Below are 26,466 nucleotides of genomic sequence, written 5' to 3'. Positions count from 1 at the left end.
TCTATATAGCACCAAAAAGAGTTCAGCTACTGTTACCATGTCAAGCTTGTAACATGGATCTGAAGAAACATTTCACAAAGCAAAGAACCTTTTAAGCATGAAATGGTTCTATGTAGAACTCGTGGTTCATTCGCTTTACTAAATACTTACTGTACGAGTGTGTGGTTCTATATAGTGCCAAAAGGGTTCTGTTGTTACAAGCTTGGCATCATAATAATAGCAGAACCATTTTTGGTGCTATATGGAACCATGTACAACACATTCTCCATCGATCTGAAGAACCACTTAAGCATGAAATTGCTCTATATAGAACTCATTCCCTTGATGTACTAAGAAGCTCCTCTGCAGTTCGGTAAAGAACTCAGTAGTGGAGTTTTTGGACGTTCCCTTAACTAAAACCCTTACAGAAGCATCTTTTTTCAGTGTGTACCTTTACCTGTCATTATTCTTCCCACACAGATGTTTTGGACCTGAGGACGGAGTCGGGCTACTTCTCCTTCAGCTTTTAAACCCCATTTCCTCAAACTAAGCCCACTTTTCACTGAAAACCGTTTCTCACGACCTCCACTCGAGTCTTCACCTCACTCCGGTCACAAACCCCCCGCGCTTCCCGCTCCCTCAGCTCCGCTAACGGCTGCTGACGGTTTGTTTTGTTTGGTTTCGTTTCTCTTTCACAGAGCGCCCTCTGAGCGCGGAGCGCGCGAACTACAGCAAAAGCGCGCCGTCGCCAGCAGGGGGCGTGGTCTGCCCGCTACAGGGGGGGCGTTCTCTCCGGCGTGACGTCAATCGGATTGGCTGAGCGAGGCTCGGCGGCCCCGCCCCCCGCGGGGCTGAGCTGATCCCACGTGTGACGCCTGCATTCCCGGCTCAGTTGCTGCTCTCTGCTCGCAGGGGCTCCGTTGCTTTCTGCCTCCTCTCTCTCTCTCTCTATCTGTCTGTCTCTCTCTCCCTCCCTCTCTCTCTCTCTCTCTCTCCTTCTGTCTCTGCGTGTGTGTGTGTGCGGGCGCGTGCGTGTGTGTGAGTGAGTGAGTGTGAGAGAGAGAGCGCGCGCGCGTGTGTGTGTGTGTGGCTCTCAGTCCCTGCCTATACTTCCATTAGCTATGGATGGAGACGGGAGCCAAGCCACGTCTGGAAGCCCCAACGATACGCAGCATGACCCGGGGTAAGAGCGCAGGACTTGCGGGGACTTTTGTTATTCTTTATTCCTCTCCGCGGAGCGCCGAGCTGTTGTTATTATCTCTTTTTTATTCTGTTGGGCTGAAGTGCTGGAGGTGCTGGAGCTGTAGCTTTTCGTTCGTTTCGTCCTTCCGGATCCAGCGCACTGGAGCGCCAGCTTTGTTTGCGTGGCCTCGTTTCTGCCCCCCCCACCTCCGCCAGCACCATGCAGCTCCAGTCCGTTTCTCTTTTTCGCCTCAATAGAGGGGAAAAAGCGCCCAACTCGCGTGTTTTCGTTCTCTTTCGCCTCGTCTCGTTCGCTTTTCTCTTCTTTTACAAGTCCTTACACGCCAAAATGGCCGATCTGGTATCTGCACTCACTTTCTGCTCTCTTCTTATTCTTCTTGTTTTTGTTTTTGTTTCTGTCCTTCCAGCAAAATGTTCATCGGTGGCCTCAGCTGGCAAACCTCACCAGGTAAGAGAGGCTCTTTTGTTAGTTTCTGTCGTCCCCAGCACTGCTTGTGTGTGTGTGTGTGTGTTGTATGTGTGTGTGTGTGTGTGTGTGTGTGTGTGTGTGTGTGAATGTTCTGCAAGGTTATGCTGATTTGCAATCATTTGGAGTCCTCTATTCGACCCCTGCTTGCTTTTCTTTCTTTTTTTTGGACTGATCACTGACCCCTTCTCTCCCTCTCTCCCTCTCTCGTCCACAGACAGCCTTAGAGACTATTTTAGCAAATTTGGAGAAATCAGAGAATGTATGGTGATGAGGGATCCCACGACAAAGCGCTCCAGGTGAACCTCTTTTTTTTAAAATTTTTTTTGTTGGTTTGTTCTGCTTTGCCTCCGCCGGGCTCTGGATCTTGGCCGGGCTCGGGAACTGTCTATATTTAAAGTGTCCTGCCTTGGGTTGCGCTGTCAGATAGATTAAGCGGGAGGAGCTGGCTGTCCAAAGCTGCTGCCTAATGCAGTTTGACATTGACCTGGGACTGTACTGCAATGCTAGGCTGTACAGCGCGCCCCGTCCTCCTTTTACAGACGCAAATACAAAGGGCACGGAGGCATCCCTGCACGGCTTAATAGGATTGGTTAGGGTTGTGCAAATGATGTCATGTTCTGTGCTCTGTCGTTTTCATCACCTGTGTCTTGTTTTTTTTTTGTCTCTCCCTTTCTCTCCAGAGGGTTTGGCTTCGTTACGTTTGCAGATGCGGCCAGTGTAGATAAAGTCTTAGCTCAACCACGCCACGAATTAGACTCAAAGACGGTACGTTTTGCTCTCTTCTTTGCATTTTGTGCTGTTTTTTTTTCTTTTACTGCTTTTCTTGTCACATCCCTGAAAAGTGCACCAGGTGTACTTTAGCTGGGAACACTGTCTTGGCTTTGTTGTTATGATTACTACTTTTTAATTACTATGTAATTACGGTACTATAAACCATGTGCTTATTTAAAGAACTGAGCAAATTTGCTGTAGATTTCGCTTGTTCTTTATTTACGCAAGTGCTGTTTCATGGCTGAGAGTGAGCATCTGCTGTCTAAGGCTGGTGGCGTCTAGACTGATGCCAACATTTATTCAAGGGTTTAGGGATGAACTGTGTCCTTGAATGAAATGTATCCTCCCCTGGAGCAGCAGTTCTATCTCCCCACCACTATCCTTCCTGGTTGTAGTTGTTCTAATGGGTGTTGTGGACGCTTCAGGTACATATTGTTATGTGAAGTTAACATGGATTTTAAAAGCTTTTCAACACTGGCTTCCATAGCGATGACAAAGTTTCACAGGCTATTTTTTGCATTACTTTTGACAGCTGACATTCAACTAATTGCAGCGTTCAGCTGATGTATGTACTGCACTGACGTGCTTTGTTACCAGCTTCGTAGCGGGACGTCGCTATTTATTTATAATGTTTGCGTAAATCAGAAATCGAAAAACATTTCGGGCGTCCGTGTCTCACGCTGCCTGTATGCCACGTTACACCCACCACCACCACCACCACACCCCCTACCATTGTCATCTTAAAAGCCCTGAAATGTCAGGTGTTGCGCTGCACAGGGGCTTTGCCTGTACAGCTAACAGCAGCCGAATAATGAAGCGCGGCGCTGATTTCTGAAGGGCTGCCGGTGCGGCGTCGGAATAGATGGCGCTCAGCTGAAATCAGATTCATCTGAAGTTTTCCCTCGGCGGGGGGTGTTATGCAGCCTGCTTCAATCAGCGCGGTGAATGGAGCGGCGCATATTGAAAAATAAATGGCTTTGATTGCCGGAGTCCGCTTGAAGGGGAGCTTTCGGAGGAGAGAGATGGCTTTTAGATATAGCGGGGAGGGCGAACGTGTCGCTCGTCGTCAGGTAGTGTGAAGATACAGTCACGCTCGGATCATAACAGTATTGACTTGTTGCTTACTGTTTCAGAGGGGTGGGACGGGGGGGGGGTTAGGAGAGATCGTCGCTGTCTTTTTTGTACTTTATGAATGTGTAGGGAACAGAAGCTGTCGTCACTGATAAATTACTCATAACTGTTCAATTAAATTACTTTATTTGTTTATTATTAAATGGCCAGGACCCGTCAGCCTCTGTTAAACTTACATGTAAGTTATATTAAGGGGATTTTCACAGATTTATGAAAATTTAGCGTAATTCAGTTGCTCATTTGGAGCGGTTAGATGTACTTCATTATAGAGAAACTTACACATTTAGATTTTGTTACAGTGGTGGTAGGAAGCAGGGATCACGATGTCTACAACACAAATATAGCCATTTTATTTACTGTCAAAACCACTAGTGAACCTACACGTGCCTGAGTTTATATGGGTAATGTTGATGATGGTTAATAGATGGAAATCTGAAAAATAATGTGCTTGCATGTACATCTCTGACATGAATAGATAAAAAAATACACGCACCGTATATATATCCAATTTTGTCATTTTTCAGTTTTTGACATAATTTGAAAATGCCTGTTGCCCTTTACAATGTGTGTAAAATTCATGAAGAATGGACCCAAAGAAACGGCCCAAAGTTACTTGGGAAAAAGTCTGGTTCTATTGACTTACATTAAAAGTAGAGTATGTTTTTTGCTTCTCCTGTAAAATTACCATTTTGGAGATACGAGGTTTTTTCCACAGCAGCTATATATATATATATACATACACACCAGACAACATCTGAAAACTTCGTATTGTATTTTATAAATCTTCACACTGTGTATATAGTGTAAAGATTTATAAAATACAATACAAAGTTTTCAGATGTTGTCTGGTTCCTATCACCACCGCTGTGAACATTTCTGAGTGGGTAAGTTTCTCAATAAAGTGGTGCGCATTTCACACTAAACCACTCTGAATGACTTTGTTTTTACATCTTAACTATTTAATCATGCTGTAATTTTTGTAATTCTCCTTTAAGAATAACTTGTCTAATTTGCTCGGCTGTCTTTGTAACTTCTGAATAATAAGCTGTAAATTTTAACCAAAAGGCTTGTTTTCATTTTAGAACCACCTTCTTTTGGTAACATTTAAGTATATGGGGATCTCATTAAGTGCATTACAAGGGCATTATTAGCTTTAACAAGCCAGTAGTTGGTAATCAACTGGCTGCTTGTTACTGCCCTATTAAACAAAGTCATTCGGAGTGGTTTGCTGTTCTAGAGAAAGCGAGTCAGAATTGTTCACAGTGGTGGTGATAGGAACCAGAAGTCCACCTCCAAAATCTCCCTCACAGAAAGTTGAAATGGTGATGAATATACTGCCTGATGTCTGAAACATAGTTTTATGACAGTTTTTTGATCAGATCTTGGTCTAAAATGTATGTTTAAAAATCCATTAATGACAGAGGTACCCACAGGGTGTTCTAAGGCAAAATTGTCCCCAAAGAAAATGATTTAGCATCATCAACATTACATATAAATACTCATAAGACACGTGTAGGTTCACTGGTGGTTTTGGATAGATGGGTTGTAGACATAGTGACCCCTGGTTCTTAAAGAGAATCCGAGCTGTTCTGTTTCTCTGCAATGAAGCATTTCACATCAGAACACTCGGAATGGCTTTGTTTACATCTCAACAATAGAACTGAGCAGAAATCTGTGTAATTCTCCTATCATGCAAGTAACTGGTAATTAAATGGGCTGCTAATTACTACATTATTAAGCAATAACTATGGTGAATTAAACATTTTCCAGGGCACTTTTATTTGTGTCTTATACATTGTAATCTGTTACACAACATTTTAGGTGTCCATCATTGTGCATTTATGAAGAATTATAAAGTCATTAGCTGGTTAACCTATCAAATGATTAGCTGCTGATTAATTGGCTGTCTATTACTACTTTATTAAGCAGTAATTAGGGTGTATTAAGCATTTTCTTGAGCACTTGTTATGCTCTTATTAAGCCATGTTGAGAGTGAGTCAAAAACGAAACCAGGAGCAGTTCACTTGAGTTACTGCTTAGTAATGTAGTGATAATTAAGCCAGCTAATTACCAACTAGTAGTTTGTTACAATGTAATAAGCGCATTATAAAGGCATTGTAATGCCCCCACACTGAAGAGTCGCAATTTGTTTGTTTTTTTCACCTTTTGATAACACCAGGTGTCCTTTATACTGTGTGATGATTTCATGATGAATGGAGCAATAGAAAAGACCAAAATTACTTGGACACTAAAAGTTAACGATGTTTTTATCTTTTTCTGTCACCGTTTTAGAGATGTATGTTTCGTTGCAAAATGGGCTCAGGTTTGAATGGGTTAAATAAGTTTGAGCTGAATCATGTAGAACGGATTACGGTTGCAGTGCATTCTGGGTTTATGATGTGCCGTCCGTCCTTTTACCGCAGCTAGTGCTTATCCATCTGCTATGAATTGTTCATAAAAATAGAGGCGAGTAATTTTTGGGGGGTGGGGGGGCTGTGTTTCTGTTTTGCAGAAAAAGAAAATTAAAGGAAATTGCAGCAAAGCAGGTTATGATTAAAGACACGCTGTTTGGCTCCCATTTTGTCTGCGGAGTGTGAAATGATTTCCAATAATATGCAGGTGCATGCTGCTTTAAAAAGGCCCACACTAACCTTTAAATAAGGCAAGACTGTTTCACTCGTATTTTTCACCGCCTTCCAGGCTTCGCTGATGGGCACTCGCTGCCATGTAAGGCAGATTCAGGTCTTTCTTAGTCTTGTGCACCTCATTCATGTGAGTTATGATGAACAAGACACCTGAAAATGATGATCACAGTAGAGCAGAGCAGATAGTTTTGGTTAAAAAAACTAATAAATGTTGGGTGCATTTTATCCCGGAGGTTAATTATGCATGGCCTGTAAAGTATCACCACAGGAAGTCGTGTGGAAAGTGCAGGTTGTAAACTTTCAATCAATAATAGATCTGTTTTTGTAGGTAGTGGATATTTAATTATGATGTGAATTTTATGCTTTTATTGTTGTGTATACAGCCTTTTGTGGAAGGAATGCCATCCTTTGTTTTTGCCATTGAAACAAACAGAAAAAACTCAGAACCTGTCATTTCAGAATGTAAATGTAAATCAAATTTTACTATGTAATAACTATGTAGTTACATAGTAACAATTGTGTGGTATAGCAAAATGGACGTTTTAAAGAATTCATGCCTTCTATCCATGTCATTTAAGCTTGGAAAAGAAGCCAGTGACCTCCTTGGATATACAATGCTGTAATTTCCTGATTAAAGTAATGTGCTCATCGGCCAAGCTGTGGAATCGAATGGCCGGACCCAAAGCACGGCAGCCACCAATAGAATAAAGCTATTAAGACATTTGGTTGACCCTTATGGTGCACATTATTGATGCAGTCGTGTGCAAAAGTTTGGGCACTCCTGACCAAATTGATGTGACGTGTGAATAAGTACATGTCTTCTACAGGGAGCACATTACTGTGCACTGTACTGCACAATAAATGTTTATTTGCTGAATTTAACAAATTGGGGACGAAAATGCAGCCTCTGCAAAAGTTATGGCACACTATGTATGTATTTGTAATAGGCTAACCTCAGAAATTTGCAGAAAAACTCACCAAAACTTCAGTTTGAGTGAGAGTGTTCAAACCTTTACATACGACTGTATATAACTTACTTGCCTTGATCCAAAGGCCTTTTTATAATCTTTGAAATATTGATTTAAGCAAAAAAACATTTTGCTGTTGGTCAGAGGTGTCTGTTCTGCTGGTGTTTGTTACAGGCCTGAGACGGATGTGCACTTATTTTATGTTGAGTCGGCTGTTTTTGAACTAGTTCTGCTGTTTAGTTTCTCTATTTACAAACAGAATTGCTGTAATTTTAATCCAGCGCTAGTATCTGTGGACAGTGACCGGCCTTTTAAATGATGTTTACTGTGATTGGCTCTTTTTGTAAATAGACTACTGAAAAGACCGCCCAATTTTCCGTTGTATTTTCCAGTTGGTGCAGATTTGTGTGGGTTTTAGAGAGTCAGCGTCTGTGTTTACATGCAAAGATTTTTACCAATACGATTAAATACTTTCCGATTATAGATGAAGACTGAGGTATTTATGTGCTCACTGTGCAGTAATTTAATGGAGAATCTCAGTTTTTATGCAGACTACAAGTAACCCGATCCAAAACTACCACTTAGTGTAGACGTTACCATGACAACCAGCATCACGTGAGTCCAGTCAGAGTGAGATGAGCAGCAGTGAGCAGTGCTTGTGTTTTTAATTACTTTAAAATGATGTCAGACTCAGGAAAATGTCCTTTACGTGTCCTTATTAAAGAAGGCTGTGAGGAAGACGTCGTGTTCTGAGATACATAAGCTGGACGTCCGTCCCACCGCCGTCTTTTAAAGATCAGAGCATAAACCTCTGCAGACCAGTTTCTGTTCCCGCCATGTTGAACGTTACATATATATAGTTTTTCACTTCCCCACAGACTTGTATGATGGAATCTTGAGACAGATTGAATTCACTGAAAACTGCTGCTGATGTCATTTTTCTTTTCTTTCTTTCTTTCTTTCTTCTTTCTTTATCTTTTTCCATCATTCCTAATTTATTTCTGTTTCTTCCTTCCTTCCTGTTTTTCTGCTTTCTTTTTTTTTCTTGCATCTTTCCTTCCTTCTCTCCTCTTTCTTTTTGTCTTTCCTTTTTCTTCTCTCCTGCCTTCCTTTCTTCTTTATGTGTCCATCTTTGCGCTCTTCTACATATCCTCCTTCTCTTCTTTCAGTCTTCTTTTTACTGTCTCTTTTCTTATTTCCTTCCTTCTTATTTCTTCCTTTCTTGCTTTCTTTCTTTCCCGTTTTATCACATATGAATTCTGTGACTCATTCCTTACAAATAGACTTTTTGGATATTTTCTTTCCTTGCAAGCTCTGTATTTACATCAGGAGATGCAATGTGTAAAGGATTATTATTATTATTGTTATTATTATTTGAGTGACTGCTTCAGCACTGGTGTGCTTCACACTTTGACTCATTCTGATTTGAAAAATTATGTATTTCAGCACAGTTTTGCAGTCATATCCACAATGTGCCAAAACACTCTTTAACAGAGCTCTTAGTAATAGTAAGTGTTAAAAGGAGATAGAAAGACCGGAGTCTGTTCATTTACTCCAGCCGAGCTCTTGTTGTAGCAGGCAGTGCTGTAAATGTGCTGTTAGACTGCGTCTGTGCTCTCTTTGCTAACCGCAGTGATAGAATGGGAGCAGACGGCTTGTATGAGGCCTCGGCTGTGTATGTGTCTGTGGCACACCTGCGCAGTCACCTGCTTCGGTGTCTCTCGCGGACCAGGCACCGTCGCTGTGGTTATCTCTGCAGAGGTGTACGGTTACACTCTGGAGAATATAAACGTCAGAAAAGTGATGATGAGTCACTTTCTGCTGTTTCTGCTTTAGTTACCAAACAGCACTGCCATCTCAGATGGTTTCAGACATGTCCACTCTAGAAGACAGGCTCGAGTTTGGTTAAGGTCATTTTTGATGAATTTAAGTTCAGCTAATGATGTTAATGCTACACTTTTCAAGTGTAATTTGAATTATCTGATATAATTACAGTTGTTTCATAATTCTAATGTAATTACAGTGTAGTTACATAATTATTACACACTTGTTACATATAAAATAACATTTACATGTGATATGCAGTGAGTCCACACTGCTGATTTCTTTGTTTCAAAAACGTCAAAAAAAGATAAATAATCGTAGTGTAAATTTCATAATTTTTACACACATCTGATGTAGTTACAGTGTAGTTACGTAATTATCACACACTTGTTACATATAAAATAACATTTACATGTAATATACATTCAGAAATTACGGTATTGTTAAATAATTATAATGTAATTACAGTGTAGTTGCACAATTATTACATATAAAAATAACATTTTTGTTACATGCATTCTGGCCTGAGTGAGTTTGCACTGCTGAATTCTTGTTGTTTGTTTCAAAAATGTCAAAAAAAAAATGAGAAACGCACTTTAAGCAAAAGAAGCACTTCATTCTATTTCCAAAGAGCGCACAGGCATTTGCTAAGTCGTCCCCTTTTTTGGCCTTAAATAACACTGATTAAATTTTTAGTTTCCTAAACTATACAGTTATAACTATGTAATTACATATTTATTACACAGCAAGTTAAGCAGGGAATTACATTTACATCTATTTTTCATTCTGAATTAACAGATTTTTAGCTGTTTCGATGGCAGAAATTTAAAGGACACTGTTTCTTTCCTCAAAACAAGACTGTACACACAACAACAACTGATCAAATTCAAATCTTAACAAAATATCTCCTCTTTTAATTACGAATATAGATGTAGCATTCAGAATCTCTAGGTTCCGCACAATTTCTCTGCTTGTTTTTGACCTACAAGTAAGAAATAACTGTGTTTTCTTCGGTCGTGCACCAATACAGCACCTTTCTGCTCCAGCCAGCTCCATTATTCCTTAAGACGTCCGTCAGCCAGGGCAGATTTGCTGAGAGAGAGAGAAAAGAAAACGTTCCCCAGAAGCTCTCATAATGAACAGAATCCATAGGAAGATCTAAGCTGTAAGGATGTAAAGCAATTGGCTTCTGCCCTGATTCCTCCACTCATCCCCCCCACCCACCCCCACACCTCGCTGCGCAGGCCCTGAGAGACAGAGCGGGAAAAATCCTGCCAAAGCAGATAAAACAGGCAAAGGGAGCAGCATTAGTTCAGTTTTGTTCTCCTAACAGCCTGGCCTTCTTAGAAAGCGCGACGGTGCCTTTCAAACAGCGACTGAAATCCGTGATTGTGTTCTGTGGTCAATTTCTGTCTCATTAATATCAGCTTACAAAGTATAACTGATTATTGATTGAGGTTGCATATGCAGGGGATGGAGATCTTGCGGTGATTTATCGCTGTGGGTACAATGCAGACCGCTGGACGACAGTCCTTAGATCATGAAGTAGGGCTGCACAATGTGGACATAAAAGCACAGACTTTTTCTGGGTAAACAGTACTCAAACTAGCCTCTCTAGTAAGCAAATAGCAAAAACACACACCAAAATACAAACAGTGAAATGCTAAAAGCTACTTACATCAGGACTGTGGACATTTCTTGTGGACCAGAAACCCTAAATAGCTTTTTCTATAAAGGCTCCAAGAAATAGATAATTATATCTCACTGCTGTAGGAACAAAACCTTGTATCTCCATTTTTGTTGTTTTTCAGTTTTTGAAAGTCTGAAAATGCCTTCATGATGTAAACTTCATGATGAACTGACCAAAAGAACTAACCCAAAATGACTTGGGGGGGAAAAAAAGTCTGGTTCCATTGACTCACATTAAAAGTAGAGTATTTTTTTCCTTTTCTTGTAAAGTTACAATCTTGGAGATATGAGGTTTTGTTCCCACAGCGGCGATTATTATTATTCTTTTATTCATTATTTTTATTCTGTGAACTTCATGATGATCTGACTGAAGTTCTATGCATTTTTTGGACACTATCTAGAAAACAAAAAGGTTCTATTTCCATTGTCAAACTCCAAGTTTCTATCTTTGAGCCAGTCAGCTCTTCAAATACACACAACAGGACCAATCGGGTTCTGCTTCTTTGTCATGTCGCTGGTCTGCTCAGTGACTGCAGGAGAAGTTTATACAACTTTATGAACCATGAAAACATGTTGCTGAAACTCTGCCTGTCTTCTTACAGCCCTTTACAGAGTCTTATTGTCTTAAATTTTATAAATATTAAGCCTTAAAGGTGATTAAATAGTGTACAGTAGAATTAATGGGGTCTTAATTACAACATAAACATTAATTTCATTCATTCATCCATCTTTTTTTCTTCTTTCTCCCAATGTAAGACATTGTGGCTCATTAATCACATTTGTGATATGAACAAAACTTATGGCCTTTTCACTGACCGGCTGGACTTATTAAACTGTCCCAAGTAAGTCGCTGTTGTCAGAAGAAAACCTTGTATCTCCAAAATGGTAACTTTACAGGAGAAGGAAAAAACCGACTTTACTTTCAATGCAAGTCAATGGAGCAAGATTTCTTTTCCAAGTAATTTTGGGTCATTTCTTTTAGTCCTTTTCTTCATGACATTTACACACAATGTAAAGAGCAACAGACATTTTCAAATTATGCCAAAAACTGAAAAATGTCAAAAATGGAGATACAAGGTTTTCTTCCGTCAACAGCGACTTACTTGGGACAGTTTATTACAGTAGCTGGTTGCTGTCTAACCTAAAGAAACCTTAAACTAATGGTTCCTAAAACTGACCTCTGCGCTGGACAATATATTTAGCACTGACCTCTATCAATCAGTGTTTTATTAGAATAAGAAAAAGATCACTTGTTCTAAAACAGGAGATAAATGTCATAAATATATAAATAAAATAATGCTATTAAAATGTCATAGAAAGCATTCAGTTTAGCTTTCTGATAATGTAGGCACTCTGATACGACCCTAATTTTATGTTGTAAACAAATGACATGAAAACTGTTTGTGTTCCTTGATATTAATTGCTTTTTTTAACCTTATAACTCCAGAAGGTTTTGTTTAACTCATTTATATATTGGTAGGATTTTGATATTGTACGTTTAGAATACATTTAGGATGACTGTCATTTTCATGTATGAAAAAACCATGTGCCACATATCAGTTTTGCTATTTGGGATGCAAAATCTTCAAAAGCTCAATATCTCAGAGCTGCTTAGAACGCAGATAGAACCTCATAATTCCAATATAGGTCCACTTTGTAGTTTCTACAGTCACAGACTGTAGTCCATCTGTTTCTCTGCATACTCTGTTAGCCCCCTTTTACTCTGTTCTTCAAAGGTCAGAAGCCCCACAGGACCACCACAGAGCAGGTACTATTTGGGTGATGGATCATTCTCGACACTACAGTGACTCTGACACTATAGTGGTGGTGTGTTAGTGTGTGTTGCGCTGGTCTGAGTGGATCAGACACAGCAGTGCTGCTATGTGCTTGATATGAATGCAGACTAGCTCCACATTTACATAAATACCGCAACTAAAAGGACACAAATTGTTGGCATTTGTCCCTCACCCAGGTCCACAGAGGAGCCATTCAGCCCAAAGGCCGCGCCCTGAAAGGTGGTGCGCACTGATTTGCCCAAACCAGCGCCTCTTTAAAAAAAGGTCTCCGCTTTTGATGAATGAAAGCAAAACTTGGCGCGATGGCGAGTTTTTTTTTTTCCAAATGCCACGTGTAGCGAGTTTTTATGCGTATTTAAATTGCCAGTGTTGATTGCTGTGTTAATCTCAGCCGGCACTTTTCATCAGACTCCGAGCTTTTCCTCTTTGTGCCTCCGTCGCTGTAATATTCCGAATCAATACGCGCAGGCTTGTTTCAGAGGAGATGGAGTTTGGCGTTTTCCTTCAATGTGTTTGCGAAAGAGAAAGTTGCAAAAGGGATATTTTGTGTGTGTGTGGGCTTTTACAGAGAGACCGCTCATCAAAAAGTCAAACTGCTTTGCAATTCAAAGCGTGCTGTTGTCTTTGCTCTGATAGGGCTGCTTCCATGGAGTAATTGAGGTTGAATTGGTTGTGCCTGGGGCTAATTGCTAAAACGAATCATTACATGGAATTCATTATGAGGAAGGTTACCATACCCAGGTGTTATGGAATTCATCTCCTAAATTGACCTGATTTACAGAGATAACAGTCATAACTCTGTCAAATGGAATTATGGCGGGGGGAAAAATATTGCGGTACTCCAGACAAATTTCTCATCTCCCCGTCGCTCTGGCAAATGAGGCACACAACGGGGTAATGAAGGCGTGCTCCAGATAACACCAGTGTCGCCTTAATTTCTCTTAAAGCGTTGTTCAGTAAGAGTGTAGCCATGCATCGGGACATTGTCGTGGCGCAATGCAACACTGCGGCAGTTACGCAATAATACACGAGAGGGAGTGCTATACCGTTAGATACTGACATTATTGTGAAGCATCGCTCGCATGAAGCAAAGTTACAGCAGTGCCAATAGCACCCTCTTGTGGAGGGCCTGATAAATGTGAGTTAATGAGTGAGTGAGTGAGTGTGCTTCAGATTGTTTTTCGCGAACAATTTAAAAAGCATAAAATTGAAATAAGTGCAAGCTTCCTTCCTGGAAATGTGTTTACCACCTGGTTTGCAATCCTGAGGAAATAAAGTGTAAAGTATTACAAATATTTGTATTATGTGAAAATTGAGTGTTCAGAGTTTGCTGGAAAAAAAGCTAGAAAAAAGCTTAAAAATCACTTAGCAGACCTGGCTGAGAACTGTCTGGGTGTGGCCTAATATTCTGATGAGCAATTGGTATGAGTATTTGATATCCATCAACCTTTGCAATCTTGTGGAAATACAATGTAAAATATAGCAAATATTGGTATTAAATGAAAATTGAGTGTCCAGAGTTTGCTGGATGTTTAAAAAATATATATAGAAAATAAAAGCTTGAACATCACTTAGCAGATCTGTCTGAGAACTGACTGGGTGTGGCCTAATATTCTGATGAGCAGGTGTGATTGACATTCGTCAGTCCAACACTACCAACACTCCCAAAACTAAACAGTGCAAGTGCCGAGAAGTTAGTAAAACAGGCTGTACGTGTCCAGACAGTGTTGTCCAACCCACAGTGTCCATTTACTAAAATAATTTTTTGTCTTTTATAACGTGACGTCTTACAGTAAGTATGGTTCTTATTCACTTTACTGCTGGGGATGCTGGTTGAACAGACAGATGAGTAGAGCTCTGTTATGCTTGCAAAGTTAGCTTTCGCTTGGTGGTTAGCCTTCTCTATGCTTCTCAGACTTCCTCCGACACCGTAGAGCAGGAGGAGCCACCTCAGCCCTGTGGCTGGTGAGGATACTGCTTATGTAGGCACTGCCCAAGATTACTTTGATTTCTTTCCGATTTCTCAGTCTGCACATGTGCGAAAACAGATGGAAATAAGCGAGCAGCATTGCTGCGAGATGGCAGCAAAACTCTTTTGGAGCGACGCTGAAACTAACTACTTGCTTTATGAAATGAAGAATTTAAATATTTTTCATCTAGATGATGTATGTTCAAATTTTCAGGTAAAGTTTTTTTTTAAAGTGGCATTAAGTTTGAGTTTTACATTACGTTTACTCCACTTTGTTTTCTGTGAGTTTGGCCAGTCACAAAGCAGAAATCCGATTACTGCCTGACTCGTGTAAACCCGGAGTTTCCCCATTATCTAAATTCTCAAGTGCATGTAAACGCGTTGATCGGATTACTGACAAAATCTGATTTTCTGTAGTTATCGGGTTATTAAGTATATGTAAACACATTCATGGATTTAGAAACAAAACTCCAAATCAAGACAGGCTAAGCTTATAGCATATAGGTAGACTGATCACATTAACTTTAGTAATGTGAAGGAGTGTCCGAGATATTTGGGAAGTATTGTGATATTGAATTTTATCAATGCCACTCGGCCCTAGCTTACATTGGTGGGCCTCAAACGTGAAGTGTCTTGAGTCCAGCATAGAAACCAGGTTGTTGTTTGTCATGCATTGAAGTGATTATGACAAGAATGGAGTGGAACCTTCTCCATAAAGGCCACGCTGGAAAGCAGTTTCATGCAAAGTGTCAGATGCATATTGTATGCGGTAGGCGCCGTAATGACACCGTCCTGATGGCATTGCACGGACCCCCCAGGAGGCAAACCTTCAGCACGGTCCGTAGTGGGAGAGATACGGCGGCACGACGTAAAGCGTTTGCCTTGCCGAACACGGACAAGTAATTTTCTGCAAGAGAACAATTTCGATCTGTTTACGTTTTGCCCACACCCCCTCCTTTCCCACCAGCTCTGCTACGTCTGCCTGGATGAGATTGTTTGAAAGTTCTCTTTTAAAGAGCCGTATATTAAAGCTGAGCGAAGGCAGCGTGACATTGGTGCATGAAATAGTTTCTCTTCATTCCAAATGCAAGATTGATAAGGCTCCCACTGCAAGCCTCAGTACCAGTTAACCAGAAGGAGGAAAAAAAAAGACAGAGAAATTAACAAGATGACAAACCAGAGGAAGAAAAAAAAGAGCTTGGCTCTGGACCAAATCTGATGTCCTCTCTTATTTTTCAGTTTTTAGAACAATCGCGAATCCGTGAGTCATTTTTTTGGTGGCGTTATCTCTCTGTGTTGTCCCCAAACTCCCCAAAGACAGTGTTGTACCTGTAGCCCGCTGCTGTTATCAGTGAGGCGTGATGTGTGCGTATCTCTGTGTTTGTGTCTGTTTTAAACATGCTGTCGGCAGAACACTTTCATTTTCCTGCCTTTTTAAAGTCACGCTGTAGTAAAAGAACTGCCAGTGAGTGAAAGCATTAAGAGTTATTATTACCATTGTTATTCTTATTTCATTATTATTTCATTGCCAGTCAAAATGGACATTAAGGACAAGTTATTCTTTTTCAGGAGATACTTTTGAGTAGATTGGATACAAGATAATTCACTTGCACAAGAAAAGAGAGAGATGCAAATAAGTGGAAGTTTCTAAAAGAGAAGTTCATAACAACCACCTGCAAGACCTGGTGGACCACCAGCACTGTCCACCAAAACAGCAATTAAGGCTTTCATCTTTGAGGGAGGAGGAACACTAAATACTGAAAAATTTAGATTTACTTAATGGGACCTCTGCAGTGCCTCTTAAGAGACGTTTTTTTTCTTTAGGTAAAAATCTGGTGCACACCTGCAAGTATCTGGTACAGACACTAAGGTGTGCACCAGATGCTATCAGGTGAGCACCAGATACTATGTGGTGAGCACCTGATACTATCAGGTGAGCATCAGATACTATTAGGTGCACACCAGATGCTATCAGGTGAGCACTAGATACTATGTGGTGACCACCAGATACTATCAAGAGAGCACCAGATACTATTAGGTGCACACTGGACACTGTCAGTTGCGCACTAAATGCTATGTGGTGACCACCAGATACTATTAGGTGCACACTGGACACTGTCAGGTGCACAATAGATACTATGTGGTGGGCACCAGATACTATCAGGAGAGCACCAGATACTATCAGGAGAGCACCAGATACTATTAGGTGCACACTGGACACTGTCAAGTGAGCAATAGATATGTGGTGAGCACCCTATACTACCAGATACTACTAATGCTATTCAAGTGCACACCAGATACTATGTGTAGTATCGGGTGCACACCACACAGTATCTGGTGTGTACATGATAGCAACTGATGCACACCTGAAAGCATCTGGTACAGATACTATTAGGTGTGCACCAGATGTTATCATGTGAGCACCAGATGCTATCAGGTGAGTACCGGGTACTATGTGTTGAGAAGCAGATAGCATCAGGTGAGCACCAGATACTATTAGGTGCGCACTAAATACTATCAGGTGCCCACTAGATACTATGCGTAGTATCGGGTGCTCACCACACAGTATCTGGTGTGCACCTGATAGCCTTTGGTGCACACCGGATAGTATGGGGTGCTCACCATATAGTGTCTGATTCGCACCAGGTTTTTACCTAAGAAATAAATACACTACATCCCTTCAGGGGTTCCATAGACTTCTGTGTTGTCTTCTGTTAAATATGTTTTCTGATGCTGAAAAATGAATAACCTGTATTTAAATGCCTTTTTGACTGGAAATAAAATAAACGATGGCTGGTCTCTGACTTACTGTAAATGCTAGCTAGTCAATAGTGGACAGGAAAAACAGTCTGCCCTCAAAGCATGCAGGTACACTGAATTGTATTAAGCATTTTTGCATATCAGCAGATCCCACTAGATCCTTGGTGATAGAAGAATCGAGCTGTTGATGCTCCATTATTATCTGTTTTGGAGCTCTAATTTGAGGTGAAAAAAAGTTTTAACCTCATACAATCCATAAGTTTCCATATAAGCGGCCCTGGTGTTAAGCGTTGCCTTAAACTTCGTGATCTCAGCAGAAGAACGTCTGAGGACAAGCCTGAGACATTTTGGGCTAAATGTGGGTGGTAATGTTGACTGATAAGGTTGGGTATTATTAGATAGATTAGATTGCAGCCCAACAGAAACACTGATACAATTTTGACACTGAAAACTTGAGTATTGGCTGATACACATGCAGTATTTCTCCTTTAAAAACTACTTAGCTTTAAAATGAGCTGTTTTGAATTGAAGCACTTAAGATGAGCATCTGAAAGTCAGCTATCATGCTCAAACAGTCTCATACCCCCACAGGAAGAACTACACAGCTAACAACATCACAGTGTGAGCCAGTGTGCAAGTATTTTAGATTTGTTACAGGACTGGATCATTCAGTCTTTTTTCTGTTTATATATCACAGATACCTGTTATCTGTAATTACTGCTATTACTGATTGTTGTCATCATCGTTGTTGTTGTTGTTGTTGTTGTTGTTGTTGTTGTTGTCAGGTGCATAAACCTCTGTTGACACTTTGATTTGATGCCAGTTCTTTATCAAACAACTCATCATGCATCACGAAATCTCAAATTTCAGCGCAGTTCAGTTGGATTATTTTAATATTTTAAAAAGGACTGAATTCATAAATGTAACTGGAAAACCTGCTTATACAGTAGTGAAATATGGACAATGGAAATATGGATTATGTTTGAAAACAGCCCAAGAATCTCAAAGGGAAATTCCACCAATTTTTCAAAATTTAATTAAGTCATTCAGATGTGAACAAAGTCATTCAGAGTGGTTTGGTGTGAAATGCTATTCTAGAGACACTTAGAGAGAATTGTTCACAGTGGCGGTGATAGGAACCAGACGTCTGACGTGTTCAATGACTCAATGCTCCCTCAAAGAACGTTATTCCATACATATATTTTGGTATAGTGAGTAAAATGACTATATTTGCACGGTTGACATTGTGACCCCTGGTTCCCATCACCACCACTGTAAAGAAATCTGAGTCTGTAAGTTTCTCTGCAAATGAGGTCCATCAAATCACTCTGACTGTTTAAATTTCAATGACTAAATTCTGCAAAAATTTGAAAATTTTGTCTAATTCCCCTTTGATTATTCCCAAAATGAGCACACATTTTATAGTATTATTCTATTGGTTGTAATCAGTAGATTTAAAAATTTTAAAATTGATGTAGTTGAATCACCTTCAGTATAATGTCCGGATGCATCAGTGCATTTTTTCTGCTCTAGTTGTGATGATATTACTTATGATATTATTGTTTTTATTTCTTGTTTTTATCATTTCTATTACTACTGTTGTTGTTTGTTGTTTTTGCTTTTCATACTGTACTTACGCAGCCTTCTTTTTCTCTCCTTGTTGCACACAGATCGATCCCAAAGTGGCCTTCCCTCGACGTGCTCAGCCTAAGGTAAGACTGCGTTCATTCAGCGTTCGTTCAGCGCGTGTTCAGCTGGCCGCTGGTGCTGTCTGAAAGCTGCTTTAGCTGTGATAAAAAGCCCTGCTGAACTCTTCCTCCTGTGATGAGAGACACATATTGGACATCTGAATCTCAGCGTTCGTGACCCGGGGCCACTTCTGTTTGTCTTGCTTGTTGTTGACGACCATAGATCAGACCTTAAGGGTCAGTGTGGGCCCACTGTTATGGTTACATATCTTACATATTTGTTTTGTAGTAGTCTTAAAGGAGTCCTTCAGTGTTTTTCAGTGTAAGCTCTGTCTTACATATCTGTAGTGTACAGTCAACTAGAACTGGCAGTAATTTTGACATCTCTCTGAGTCTCACCATATTTATGATGGATGGCAATAGGCAGTTGCTGAAGCACCTTCTCGTTGGGTTCTATTATAAGCCTGTTTGGTTTTGTTGGGTTCTGTGTTCTTTGTGTTCTTGTAGACTATCAGCCAAGGCAGGTTTGGAGTCCAAATTTTGCTTCTTTAGTTTAGTGCTGGAGCTGAGAGGCTAGCAAATTATCACCAAAACTTCTTTGAAAGGTCGAGCAGACCTGTGGATGTGGTTTAGGGGACAGTATGACTTACTGTAAACTATAAAAATGAACAGAACTGCAGGCAGCCACTGTAGACAACAGGGTCTGTATTCATAAACCACCTCAGGAGCAGCAGCGCCGATCTACGCTCAATATTTATGACAGTGATTGTCATAAATATGGAGGAATCTGATCCAAGATCAGTCCTGCTTTGTGAATATCAGCCTTGGTGTTGTCTGAAAGGGCTCAGTGAAGTTTTGTCCATTTTTATTGCTCACAGTAAGTGATACTTGCTCCAAACTGCATCAACAAGACTGAGCAAACTTAGAGTTCAACTGATTTTCAAATTTTCTGCATAATTTGATCTTTGAGACCTTTGCTCCAGATGGACAGGTTTAGAGTCCCGGTTTGGTCATTTTGCCCCAGATGGGTTTAGAATCCCGGTTTGGTCATTTTGCCCCAGATGGACATGTTTAGAGTCCTGTTTTGGTCATTTTGCCCCAGATGGACAGGTTTAGAGTCCTGCTTTGGTCATTTTGCCCCAGATGGGCATGTTTAGAGTCCTGCTTTGGTCATTTTATCCCGGATAGACGGGTTTAGAGTCCCGTTTTTTTTGGTCATTTTGCCCCTGATGGATGAGTTTAGAGTCCTGGTTTAGTCATTTTGCCTCAGGTGGGCAGGTTTAAAGTCCTGGTTTGGTCATTTTGCCCCAGATGGGCAGGTTTAGAGTCCAGGTTTGGCCATTTTGCTGCAGATGGACGGGTTTAGAGTCCTGGTTTGGTCACTTTGCCCCATATAGATGGGTTTAGAGTCCCATTTTTTTTGTCATTTTGCTTTAGATGGGTTTAGTGTCCTGCTTTGGTCATTTTGCCCCAGATGAATGGGTTTAAAGTCCTGTTTTAGTCATATTGGAAAAGGGGCGATATGGCTCTGGTGATCAGGTAGCTGTTTTTGTGCTGTTCGCCTCTACAGTTTTTCGAGGTTTCTGCTTGGGTTATAATTGCTTGTCAGTGTCGGTGTCTGCTCCGCACTAATGTGGTTGTAGAGGTTGTCATTAGATTATTTCTTTTTTTGTCTCATGACTTCGGAGACCATTGTCTGGTACGAGTCCGTTCCGTCATGTTTTCCTGTCTTCCTCCCAAAACAAGCTAAGATCGATAATGGATTTCAAGCCCCCCATCCACCCCCCTCCTTTCTCCTCGTGCTTTTCAGAGAGGTATTGTTACCGAGTGAATCAGGTTTCAAACGGGGGGAATTGGCAGCGAAAGCTTTCAAAGCCAGAGCACATGGTGTCTTAAGGGTATCGGCATATGGTTGAGAAACTACCAGACTATTTTTTTTTTCCCCTTCTCCCCCCCCCCTCCTTCTTCCCTCATTTGCTCGTTCGTTGCCTTAACCTTTTCTCTTCCGTGCCACGGCCCGAGCGGGAAAAAAAGAAGAAAAACAGTTGAGGCATTTCGCAGCGCAGATCCTGTCGGGGGGAAAAAAACGGAAGAAAATACGTTTTGCGCTCGGAGGCACGGCTGTTATTATTTTTTTATTTTTGATTTTTTTTTAGACCTTCCAGAACAATATGATCTCTGTAGCAGAGGCCGGGATATGAAAACTGAATTGGCAATTTCGGAGAGACAAGAATGGCTTTCTCACTCAGGAGCAAAGTGTCAATCCTGTCGCCGCCGAATCGCTCTTTAAAAGCCCAGCGACGGATTAAAATAATGTGCTCTGGATAAAAAATAAAAAAACCTGCTTTGAGTGTTTTTTTAAAGGCGAGCTGAAGGGCAGGCTCATTAGTGAAGAAAGGAGGTTTTATTTGTTTTAGTATTAGGCAGAGAATGTGGATTTCAAAGGATCTGGGAGCAATAGGATTAAGGCAGATAGATTAGCATTGCGCAGCTTTTTTCCTTCATGTAAAATTGATTTAAGGCCCTACATAAGCAGTCTGGATCAGAGAGCTTCAGTCTGTTTTGCATTTGTCATCGTTTCTCTCTCTCTCTCTCTCTCTCTCTACCTCTCTCCCTCCCGCACTCTCGCTCTCACTCTCGCTCTCGCTCTGTCCTTCCGCCCGGTGGCCGGGACGTTATGTGGAGGTATCGGTTTCGGCTCTTTCAGCGAGCAGGCAGGTGCGTGAAAGGCTCTGACTGAAGCTGGAGCTGCTGATGAATAGGCCCAGCCTATCCGCACGTCTGTTTGTTTGCGCTCCTTACACTAGTCTTGTAGCTGGACTGGTAGGTACATACGGCCCGGGGCTGTGGCTAACGATAATTGCTATAGTTTGCTAACCCTTAGAAATCGCCAGCAATAACAACAGCAGTATTAGCCATTTCTCCCTCAGCTCATTCAAACGTGTGGAGAAAGTGCAAGCTTTCCCATCCAAATCCATATTTGGGTAGTGTTTGTAAGTAAAAGAGGGGGCTTGAATTTGAATTTGGTGAAGTGTTGTTGTTCATACAGTCTTGTACTGCAGAAAGAAAAACCCACCGTTACATTTTTGCCACTTTTTTTTTGTCATTTAGTGACAAAAGTCAGAAACACAGCCTCAAAAAAAGCCAAAAGTGTGTGTGACAGAAATTTACACAAGCTTCAACAACAAAATACAGTCCTATGTGCAAAAGTTTGAAAGTTTTATTGATTTTCTAAGTGAAAATAAGTGAACACACCCTCTATGGCCCATGTGTCAATCCTATTCGGCCCGCAGAATAATTTTAATTTTCTGTTAACAATGGCCCATTTCACTGTGAACTGCACTACAGCGTAATGTGTGATCTATGGGACATAGTTCTGGTTCAAGCAAATGGGCAGTTTTAAAAAACCTACAGTTCACTGGGGACATTTAAAGAGGTTTAACAGTGATCTGCAGCTATTGTAGTCTATTGTTTTATATAAAACAATCTGTGTTTTAAAATGATCTAAAATGATTTTTGTATCGTTCAAGTATTCAGCGCGTATTTTTGCCGTTGCTGTAGTTTTGGCCTATTTTGAATAAACACAATGGTCAGTTGGGGTCATGGCAAAATGTTAATATAGAAATGAAATCAAAACCCAGCTGGCCCACAGATATGCTAAGATTTTTTAACATGGCCCTTTTAGTGGTTGAGTTTGACACCCCTGCTCTATGGGGAACACACTTCAATATGGCCTTTTTGTGCACATTTTAGTGCATAATTTCTATTTGCTGACTTTAAAAATGAAATTTAAAATGTGCCATAACTTTTGCACAGCCTTTATTTCCCCAGTATGTTAAATTCAGCAAATAAACATTAATCGAGGCTTTAAAATGTGCAGAAGATATTTTTCCACACCTCCAAAGTTCAGTCCTAGGAGTTATTTGCACTTTTACCCATTTATAATGGCTTCCTGACAGCTAATATTCTTTCAGACTCATAGCGCTGAGTTGTCTTCTCACAGTGGAAGGATGGACTGTGGATGTTTTCGGATCTGAATCAAGAAGTGGAGCTTGAACTTCTCCTCTCTCTCAAAGATGAAAGCTTTAAGTGCTGTTTATCTGATGGGGGCAGTGTTGGTGGTCGACCAGGTCTTCCAGGTGGTTGTTAGGAATTTCCCTGTGTCTGTTAACCATTTTTTGAGCTCTAGTTTTGCAAATTTCCACTTTTTTATGCAAATGGATTATCTGGAAGTTAAACTGGAATTTAAACTGGTCTCTGACATTTGCACAGTACTGTAAAGCGAATGTAAATGTAATTCATTGTGTAACTCACTGTGTAATATATATGTAATTACATAATTTGATTAGTATAGCTTATAATTGTAAACATATTAATCAGCTAATCAGCGAGTCTGTATGTGAGCCCCGGCTTCACTCACTGAGCTATATAACTTACATTTTAGAATCAGAGCAGTTATTAAATAATAAGTCTGGAGATTTATAGCTTAATAATAAGCGTAGGGTTCAATAGATTGAGGACACCGGCAGTGTTGGAAGGAAGTGTGATGCTGCTTTTGAGTTTCTAGTTGACTTTTTGTTTTCACTGATATATTTTACATTGTTGAGCTGTAGTCATAGTGAAACATCTTAATATATGCTGTCCAACTTTCATATTGACGAAGCAGCAGCGCTGCCACTTCAACAGTGATTCAGAATTACATTGTTTTGCTCTGATTTATACAACAGATAGCATGACGTTAGATATACTAGAACGCAGGTCGGGAATACCCTTTCATATGCTTGGTTTAAACATTGTGTGCTTTTATTTTGTTTAAAACATTTGCTCTTGATCTATAACACAAATGGAGATATTTTCACCTGTATTTGAGCAAAATGTAAAAAAAAGCAAGTAGAAAAACATTTTTTACACTTTCTTTTTGTCATTGTCTCACATTGAAACAAACAGAAAATTGCCATACGTACTGGCACAAACTTGAATTTAAAAGGATTTCATTACTATGTAATAAACTATAATTACACAATTGTAAATACTACTGTGAAATAACAGTAACAGTACTGTACAGCTGATGTAAATACGTGGTTCCATTTATGTAAGCAGACTGTTTTGTTCTACATATAAATATGTATTAACAGCTTATTAATGTTCCACATGTTTATTAACGTTAAACATGGCCGATGGTTGAGAAAACTGAACCTGAGATAGAAATCCTGCAGGTATATGAGACAGGCAGAGCGTGACTGGCGCTAGAAGAGCCGTTCTCTTCCTCATAAATCCACCCTGGCGTGATTCACTCTCCGCTATCATTTGTGTAGATGAGTCCGCCGAGCCGGCGGGACACGCGGCCTAATGAGAGAGAGACGCCGAAGCTTGTGAGCTGCTAAAGAAATCAAAAGCAAAACGGCTGCTGTCCCCACATACGCACACCCCCCCCAACCTCCTTCCCCTGCTCTTTGTGCGAAATGGGGCCCAATTGTGTCTTTCTCGAGAAACGCAGGGGGAGAGAAGCTGCCACCGGTAGCTGAGGTGACACTCGCTGGATGTTTGTCGCTGTCGATGCTGCTGCCGTTGTTGTTGTTGTTGTTGTTTTGCGCAGCGATGTCGCAACAGATCCCGGCGTGTCCCGACACGATTTTAATTGCCGCTGGGGCCACGGCTACTCGCGCCGTGAGAGGAGCTCGTTATAGAAATGAAGGCTCGTCACGAAGCTTGAGAAGAGGTGACCGCTGTGCTGTTAACGCTTTCCCTGACACCGAGCCTGCTTTGTTGGGCCTGCGTTCATATTTCAAGTGACACAAATCTGATTTTTTCAGAGCAGTGTGAACACAAATCTAATTAGAATCAAATTTGAGCCACATTCAAAAGCTGCACTCTCATATCAAGACCCTGTATTATCTACCTGTCTGTCTTTTTATCTGTCTGTCTGTCTATGTGACTGCAATGTGAACGGTAGACTGAAAGTCCTGTTTTTTTAAAAGTAAGCATGCACGTATCCCTGTGGTCACGTCTGATTTAGCTACAGTCTGATCAGTGTGAAATTGAAATTGAGTAGCATTTAAAACAATTTATTTTGTTCAGTTTTAATTTGTTTTTTATTGCTACAGTATTTATGGATTTTGTCACAAATATGAATTTTTTGTTGTTGTTCATTGCCCATGTGGATTCTGGATGTCACGTCAGTGATTTGGAAAATGTGAGTACTTTCAGAGCAGAAGTGTGTTCACACTAGTAAAAGATCACTCTTGGGTCACTTAGGCTGTGTTCACATTACCAGGCTAAAGTGGCACAAATCTAATGTGACCCGAAATCTGGTGTTTTCAGAGCTGTGTGAACAAAACTGATCTAAGCCACTTTCATATGTGGTCCTGGACTGGATACATCCAAATCGTGACAGCCTTAATGAGATCATATTGTAATTTGTGTTTTTTCCCCAGTGTGTATGCAGCATCAGTGTGGCAGCAGCACCTAATTTGAAATTAGACTGTGTTCACACAAGTGGCGCAAATCTGATTTCTTGTCTTATGTGTCACAGACTTGATTAAACATGTAACACACATCTTCTCGTTTCACATCAAATCTAGGCCACTTTCATATGCAGTCTTAGATCAGGTACATATCTGATTTATGCCCATGTGATGTGAACATAATGTGAGCGCATCCTTAGTGCCAGAAATCGATGCAAAAGCAATGAATCTGATCTTTTTTTTTATCTTTGTCTTATGATGAACAGCTGAGGGCTGTTTAGAGCAGATTATCTTTGTGATGACAGCTTGTTTTGTTAGTTAGTTCGTTTGTTGTTTAAAATGCACATGATTTCTTCACGCGACATTATTGAGTTGAATGTGGATCATTTCAGGACGCACATTTGTTCACATTATTTGAGGCTTGCATTGTGAACGCAGTTTTACACACATGAATGTGTTGGTGGCAGAAAGATTGAATCTGAACAGTCAAATCTCAAAGAGAATTGAACAATAAGGCTTGTAATGTGAACCTAGCAAAAGGGGTTCAAATCTGATTTGAAAAGATCAGATTTTTGTGTTCACACAGGACTGAACAAGTCAGATCCATGTCATATTTAGAAAAAAATACAGAATTAATGGCACTTAGTAGTAGCCTATATAATTGGCTACTTCAGAGCTGTTTCCACAATCGTCCGTGACTTGGAAAAGGCGGCCCATGACGAGCAGAATGCAGCGAGCAGCAGAGTGCTGAGAGCAGATTTGAGCTTAAAATCTGCACTCCAGTGAATTATGCTACCAAGTTGGGCCGAACGCTTCCCGTCCCAGGAGAACTGGTTGAGCGCTTATTTGGTTTTATAGTGGGCTGGAGAGAGTGGCTGGCTGCGGCGGGCTCCAGCGGAGTGTTTTGGTAAGCGCTCTTCGACTCTTGGGGCCGTGTTGTGCTGGTAACGTTCTTATCCTGAGAGCAAAGCTCCCGCGAGGCCTGTGGTGCTGGAGCCCAGGGAGAGAAAAAAAAAACGTGTTGCTTGGTGAGAGAGCTCCAAGCCAAGTTTTTAATGAAGTCCAAAGGTAACGCCTGTCACACACACACACTTATACACACACACAAAT

General features: G+C 40.8%; 1 protein-coding gene across 2 annotated transcripts in view; it reads left to right on the top strand.

Moving 5' to 3' along the window:
• Positions 1-870: 870 nt before the first annotated feature.
• msi2a (musashi RNA-binding protein 2a) overlaps positions 871-26,466 on the top strand; it is a 372,596-nt gene continuing 347,000 nt past the window's right edge. For both annotated transcript variants that reach the window (XM_036595440.1, XM_036595439.1), the window contains exons 1-5: positions 871-1,162; positions 1,590-1,630; positions 1,866-1,947; positions 2,332-2,416; positions 18,875-18,916. In XM_036595440.1, the coding sequence (XP_036451333.1) occupies positions 1,101-1,162; positions 1,590-1,630; positions 1,866-1,947; positions 2,332-2,416; positions 18,875-18,916 (312 nt within the window). In that variant the 5' untranslated portion in view covers positions 871-1,100. The remainder of the gene's footprint in view (positions 1,163-1,589; positions 1,631-1,865; positions 1,948-2,331; positions 2,417-18,874; positions 18,917-26,466) is intronic.

Source organism: Colossoma macropomum, unplaced genomic scaffold (genome assembly GCF_904425465.1).
Source record: "Colossoma macropomum unplaced genomic scaffold, Colossoma_macropomum, whole genome shotgun sequence".
Lineage (NCBI taxonomy): Eukaryota > Metazoa > Chordata > Actinopteri > Characiformes > Serrasalmidae > Colossoma > Colossoma macropomum.
The sequence above is the reverse complement of the archived record's forward strand: the minus strand, read 5'-3'. Positions and strand labels throughout refer to the sequence as shown.